The sequence below is a fragment of the Hippocampus comes genome, unplaced genomic scaffold, assembly GCF_001891065.2.
Source record: "Hippocampus comes isolate QL1 unplaced genomic scaffold, H_comes_QL1_v1.1 scaffold122, whole genome shotgun sequence".
In the NCBI taxonomy this organism is placed as follows: Eukaryota; Metazoa; Chordata; class Actinopteri; order Syngnathiformes; family Syngnathidae; genus Hippocampus; species Hippocampus comes.
In genome coordinates this window covers 4,850,578-4,858,099 of record NW_017842059.1, presented here as the reverse complement: position 1 = coordinate 4,858,099, position 7,522 = coordinate 4,850,578, and the positions used below count along the sequence as shown (strand labels likewise).

The window sequence follows — 7,522 nt, the reverse complement described above, 5'->3', positions numbered from 1 at the left end:
TGGTTTGGTGTGTGTGTGTGTGTGTGTGTGTGTGTGTGTGTGTGTGTGTGTATATATATATATATATATATATATATATATATATATATACACATGTGTGTGTGTATATATATATATATATATATATATGTGTGTGTGTGTGTGTGTGTGTGTGTATATGTGTATATATAAATATATAATATGTATATATAATACACACACACACACTTTATATGACTATGCCAATCCACATGGTTTCAAAGAAAGGAGTGTTACTACTAGACTGGTATGCCAGCAGTCCAGGCCTGTCTTTCATTGAAAATAAACGTGTGTCACATTATGAAGTGCAAAATTTGACATCATAGACCCCAAACTCCTAAGCAACTTAAGTTGTAAATCAAGAAAAGAAAAGAATTCCACCGACAAAGCTTCAACAGTTTGTGACCTCAGTTCCCAAATGGTTATTGAGTGTTGTTAAAGCAAATATGTGATGTACCGGTAACTGGTGAATGTGATTCTGCCCCCATGTTATTGGAAGGTGTTACATGCATGAAATTCTAAATAAATCACAATTTGCAAGAAATAGAGTATCAGTTTGAACATTAAATGTCTTTGTAGTGTATTCAATAGGTTTAATGTATGCTGAATGTAGGATGAATGCATTGTAAGAGTTTGAAAGAAATCATTGTATTCTCGTTATATTTGTTTTAAACTTCCAAACTTTGTTGGACTTGGGTTTATATGAAGTATGTTCTGTATTATTTGTATATTTATCTCTCCCAAAGGGAATGGGCTATCTGCATGCCAAAGGCATAGTTCACAAAGATCTGAAGTCTAGGAATGTGTTTTATGACTCAAACAGAGTCGTTATAACAGATTTTGGACTATTTGGGATGGCCGGAGTGGTACAAGAAGGCAGGTAAGAATGCAATTCAGGCATACAGATTGTGCCTACGCTTTAGCTACATTAATTGTGATACATATATGTTTGTGTTTATAGAAGAAAGAATGTGTTGAAGATACCCCAAGGGTGGATCAACTACCTTTCACCAGAGATTGTCCGTGTGATGAGCCCAGAGGTTGCTGAGGACCGGCTGCCATTCTCGAAAGCTGCTGACGTTTATGCTTTTGGGTATTGAATGTCGCCTATTTGATATTAATCTTTCGATAAAAAGCAAGAGTTGTGTAATTTCTAGCATTCCAAATGTTCATGGTGATGAATGCAGATGCGTTCTGAACCTGAAAGCAAATATACAATCACAAATATCTTGGCTTGACAACATTTATTTCACAGTGGCCAGATTGGTGAAACGGCATGACGCGCAATGAATGTAGCCATGTGCCCACACAGTGATTATTCTAGACATTTTTCTACGCAAAAACATTTTAGTCACATGATTTAACTTGACATTGTCTTCTTTTCAGTACAATCTGGTATGAGCTGCATGTTAGAGATTGGCCAATCACCAACCAACCTGTGGAAGCTAAAATCTGGTTAGTGGGTAGCAATGAGGGCATAAAGAAGGTGCAGGCAGATGCCAACCTGGGCAAGGAAGTTACGGTAAGTCTAACATAAACTGGAGAAACCTGACATTGTTTTAAAAGACACATTTAGTGGAGATTTCCTTCTAAAATTCACTTTTTCGTTGGTTGTATCACAATGATGTGTTTGAGTCTGGAGTGTGAAATCACACAACCAAGTAAATCAAACCTATTTCTGAAAACATGTCGGTAAGCAAACTGTTCTGAATTTACATACAACTGTCCCCATATGTAGTTGCTCCATCGATGAGTCAGAAACTAGGCTCGGTGAAGATTTGCCATTTTCCAACAATGGCAGGGCCACACAGAAACACGATTATGTCAAAGCCAAAAGCTAAGTAGAGCTGGATTGTTGGTGTAGAATACCGTATTTTCCACACTAAAAGGCGCACTGGATTATGAGGCGCACCTTCAATGAATGGCCTATTTTGTAATTTTTTTCATATATTGGGCACACTGCATTATAAGACGCAATCTACAATCTATCCACTAGATGGGGCTACGCTAAAGAAGTGCCAACAGAACGATCAGATGTCAGTAAAACTTATTTAATAAAGCAGCAACACAGTTTACTGAACCAACAGCAAGTTATAACAGTTAGTGCAACATTTGATCACATAGTGGAAACAGTCTAATATTGTGACGGTAAATCAAAGTGCAAGCCCAATATCGCTCGAAATAGTGCAAAGCAATAACAATAAGTCAACGTTGTTCAAACGTTAATATCCATATTCACGCCATGCCCTGGTCGGATCTTTTCTCACTGATTTTTACAGTATGCGCGGAAAGTGGCAAGCTTTTCTTTGTAGTCTTGAGGCAGTTGCTGCGAAACAGTGGTTCGTGTGCGGATAGAGAGATGACATCTCTTCATAAACCAAGAAGGACGACCACTAAATTCATTTATTTTAAGTTCCTTTGCCAGCGCTTTTGCCTTTATTCAAATCGTGACTGTACAGACACTAATACTTGCTGCTCTCTGCTCAACAACCCACTGTTCGAGTTGGTCCTCCAACTGTGGCCATCGTGTTTGCTTGGAAGCTCTTTTTAGTCTTCTTTACCTGGCACAGGGTGTCGAGTTGCTTCCGCCACTTCAGCACCATTGACTCATTAACGTTGAACTCTCTCGCCGCTGCTCTATTTCTGTGTTCAACTGCGTAACCGATCGCCTCACGTTTGAACTCTGCGTTGTAAACATGTCTCAAGGAGCTATTTTGGGGTCGAAATATTACCATAATGACCATACACAAGGCGCATCGGGTTTTAAGGCGCGCTGTGAGCTTTTTAAGAAAACGGAAGGCTTTTAGGTGCTCCTCTTAGTGCGGAAAATACGGTACCGTTAGGCAACAGAGTTATCAGCATTACCCTCTGTAAACTGGTATACACTCAAATGTTCGATGAAGTCGAGGCCTTTGTGATTTGTGCTCGGCAATGTATCTGCTTAAAAAAAAAGATTAACAATTAATAATAATCCTAATAATTCAGGGGTAAGTTCCTTACGTGCTTTTCTTTCGCACTTTTGAGTTTGCCGTCCCGGCTTCTGACACACCCACCTGCGTAATAGTTGAAACTTACAACCGGCTTATGTTAAAAAATAAATAAATAAATAAAAAAAATAAATTCAAAATCCAAATTTAACTCAACACTGCCACCCTTAGAATGACTTCAGTTGTGAGCGGCGCTTTCACACAAATTCCAAGCCGCCCTATGCGAGTCAGCAGCCGCTCGGTCACGCGGCCGTCACCACTGGAGGACCAAAGCAGAGAATTGAATCAAAATGCGCAATATGATGCGTTAAAGAGACGCTAGTACTTAGCATAGCCTCCTGAACGTGTGAGATTCGATGCCTAAGGTTGACCTAAATGTCAGGGTTGAGACCGATGTGGACCCAGAGGCAGGGCGACAAGGAGCACTCAAAAATAATTTAACGGCAGTAGAACAAAAAGGCCAACAAGGTAGTTGGGTTAATAAAAACAAAAAATGAACAAACGTTGGCATTTGACTTGGCTCCAGATAACAGACAAACAAGGAACAAGAAGTGAGTAGGATAATGAACCAACCAGGACTGAACGCAAGCAGTGAACTAAATACTGTACAAACTGATGTGACAACTTGGAACACCTGGACAAGACACAAGTGGCTGAGGGACTTGATTGGTTGACAAATGGGACTGGATGGACCAGCACAGGTTGACACAATAATGTAATGAGAGGGACAGACAAGAGGGTCACATGAAAACACCAGAAAAACTCAAATCAAAACCAAATCCACAGAACATGTACAATATGGATTTTACCATGTGTAGTTTCTAGCTATGGTGTTTCAGAAAAGAAATACAAAATGAACCCAACCCTTAATCCATATATATTATTACATATTACATATTATACATTAATAGATTTTTGTATTATTATTATTATTATTATGAAAACCTGATGTGCGAAAGAAAAAATTCTCAGGTTAAGGGCAGATTTGGAATCGGGAAAAAAAAAAGCTACAAGTTTGCCTGCTTCGATGATTAATGATTTGTTGACAAGTATTATCGGTATTACTAAAGGCGGACGAGGGGTAAACTAAGCATGCAACGTGCCTAGCAAAAATAAGATGGAGAAGCTAATGCTCATTGCCAAGCTAATGTGAAATGCTGGATCGCGAAAGACCAGAATAAGTGCTTAGGCGTACAGCACACTTTTCGCCTCGGCTGCAGGTCGTTTTCCAGCACCGGCGAAAGGGCGAGCGCACGCCCAAGCGTATCGCCCGTTTCCTCCTGGCTACACCTAAATCGTTGTATTAAGTTTAGAATATTCATTCATTGATTCATTTTCCGAACTGCTTTATCCTCACTCGGGGAGTGCTGGAGCCTATCCCAGCCGTCTTCGGGCAGTAGGTGGGGGACACCCTGAACCGGTTGCCAGCCAATCGCAGGGCACACAGAAATGAACAACCATTCGTGCTCACACTCACACCGAGGGATAATTTGGTTCAATCAGCCTGCCATGCATGTTTTTGGAACGTGGGAGGAAACCGGAGGACCCGGAGAAAACCCACGCAAGCACGGGGAGAACATGCAAACTCCACACAGGAAGGCCGGAGCTGGAATTGAACCCGTTACCTCTGCACTGTGAAGTCGACGCGCTAACCACTCGACTACCGGGCCGCCTAAGTTTAGAATAGACGGAATAAAATGGCAACTGCCAGTAAGCTAGTTTTGCCGGGTAGCGCTCTTGTAAGCGCATGCGGCAGGTGTATAACTAACTGACCTGTACATCAATCAAGAGACAAATTTCACAATAGATGCTAGGCTGGAGTCGAACCCGCCCCCCCCCCCCCCCCGCCCCCAGCCATATTCAAACTCAGTCTATTTAAAATATTTGAATTAATTGATCATTTATGAATTTTGTTTGGTAATACACTGTGCTGAGAAGTGGTAATAAGTATATAATCCTGCCCATAAGTGAACAATACTGCCCCCGCAGCTCCAATTTGAATCCAATAAAAGTAATAAAACATTTTTGAAACCGTTCATGGTGATTGCCGAACGCCTGATATACGCAGTCATAGTTGAAGTGGGGAAGTTATCTATCAGTTTGTAACAACTCATGCTGCACATCTCAATTTTCTGCCACAACAGGAGATCCTTTCTGCTTGCTGGTCTTTTGAAATAAATGACAGGCCGACCTTCACCCAGCTGGCTGGTATGTTGGACAGGCTGCCGAAACTGAACCGCAGGCTCTCCCACCCTGGACACTTCTAGAAGTCTCCTGAGTATGTATCATAGAAAACGGGAGTCCACCCAACAATCACCAAAATTCACTCACAGTGATACGCAAGAATGGAGTTTGAAACGGGAGGAAATGAACTGCCATAGGGAGGATATGATTTTGTTGGGGAGAGGTCTGATGAAGCTCTATTGCAATTATTAATGGACAATTGGGGACTTTTTTTAATGTGACTGCCGAAGTTTGGTAATTGTCCCTTTTGTGGAATAGTCTGATTTTCACCGCTAACTGACTGATCCACAGTCTCCTGCTGTACCTGATCACCGTGTTCATGATTTCAGATCCCAATGTTTCGCTTCATTCTATGCGCTTCAATTTCACACTGACCTTTGTTGACTGTAATATCGTCCTCTCACAAGCATTGGTATCTTCTACAGGCTACGGCACACACTCATAGCTCAGTGCGCTGAAAGTGTGACGTGCAAATGGGACATTGCTTTTGAAAACACCAATTGTTATGCCCAATTAGCAACGTGAAATTTCCAATTTTTCAGAAACCTTAAATTTAACATTATGTCTATATAATACAATTTGGCATTTTATCATGTCCGCTGTGGTTACTCATTTAGCTTGCTATTCAATTTCCTTGAAAGTATGTTAATAAATTTTATGGGGGGGAAAAAATCAAGATGAATATTTAGATCAGTTGTCAGAATATCTAAAGCAGAGTCTAAATTGAATTTCCCCTTAAGAAGTTATAATAATATGTACAGTAAATTCCATCCATCCATTTTCTTATCCACTTTATCCTCACAAGGGTTGCGGGGGGTGCTGGAGCCTATCCCAGCTGTTTTCGGGCAGGAGGTGGGGGACACCCTGAACCGGTTGCCATGGCACACGACGAACAACCATCCGCGCTCACGGGCAATTTAGAGTATTCAATCAGCCTGCCATGCATATTTTGGGAATGTGGGAGGAAGCCGGAGTACCCGGAGAAAACCCAAGCAAGCACGGGGAGAACTCCACACAGGAAGGCCGGAGCTGGAATCAAACCCGGTGCCTCTGCACTGTGAGCTCGACGCACTAACCACTGGGCCACCGGGCCGCCCGTAAAGTAAATTAAAAATCACATTAAAATTAAGGAGTCTGGGAGTGACATAAATGTCACACTGTCTGCAAGTGATATATTTTGTGATGTGTTAAACTGCTCAATTGTTCCTAATAACGTGATTGCTTCCTCCTTTTACTTCACCTTTAACTGTTGCAACAGGATTTTCGCCACCACATCCTCTATTGCAAAGCTTCATAGCTCAGAGGCTGCCAGATTCATCTCACCGGCTTTAGCTTCTCTTCTTAACATGTATGCCAATCTTTTCTTCGGTACGCCTAATAATATTGGCATTGATGGTTGACATGGTTTACTTAATGTATATGTACATATGTATATACAGAGATAAGCTGAGCTGCTGTTTAAATGTATTTATTAGTCCACCTTGATTTTCAGAATACCTTAAACGAGGACATTTTAGAAAATTGATGTTTCAATGACTTATGCAAACGCAGTATCTGTGTTTGGCAATGAATGTTTACGCTTGTTCGCTACATGCACCATATATACATACGGATCCCCCACACTAAATTGACAAAATATAATTTTGGGGATTTAGGGATTACAGTAAATGCTGGCTCTCTGACCGATCATTCGCGTCGTTGCTATCCTGGCATCATCCAAACTGTCACTTTTCAAGAAACAAAAAAACATTTGTTGAGACATTAACAATGGATCGTCAAAGAGGGCAAGGCATTTTCTACACTTTAGATTACCACCAATTTGTCAAAATAAGAGACCCACGTGGGGACTCTCACAAGTATCAATAAATATATGAGAATTACCAAATTTGGACAGAGAAGATTTATGCCCGACAGTGATGATTTGTTGATGCCAAATATAGTGGGAAAAGTCATTAAATTGTCACACTTGCAGTCAAATAGCTCACTGACCTGCTTCTAAAGAACTTATTGTGCAATGCTCAAAGTAGGGGATGAAATTGTGCTTTATTTCTTCATCCTTGGGAAATGTTGATGAAAGTTATTCAGATAAATGGGAACAGTTTTGGATTGGAAAAAAAAGCATGACATGTACAACGTATAAGTGTGTTGTGAGTTTTTGGGAGAGGGGATTTTACAGAGGATTTGTGCAAAACATCACGGCTTTAATTGAACACATTAAAGTTGATATCTGAACACTTTGTCAAGCTATTAAAAGATGCAGTAAATGTTAGTTT

General features: G+C 40.8%; 1 protein-coding gene across 1 annotated transcript in view; it reads left to right on the top strand.

Annotated features, from left to right (window-relative positions):
* LOC109510784 (kinase suppressor of Ras 1-like) overlaps nt 1–5,913 on the top strand; it is a 37,007-nt gene extending 31,094 nt beyond the window's left edge. Inside the window, exons 15-18 of the mRNA XM_019861360.1 lie at nt 765–898; nt 980–1,111; nt 1,405–1,540; nt 5,150–5,913. Of these exons, the coding sequence (XP_019716919.1) occupies nt 765–898; nt 980–1,111; nt 1,405–1,540; nt 5,150–5,272 (525 nt within the window). The 3' untranslated portion in view covers nt 5,273–5,913. The remainder of the gene's footprint in view (nt 1–764; nt 899–979; nt 1,112–1,404; nt 1,541–5,149) is intronic.
* Nucleotides 5,914–7,522: the final 1,609 nt, after the last annotated feature.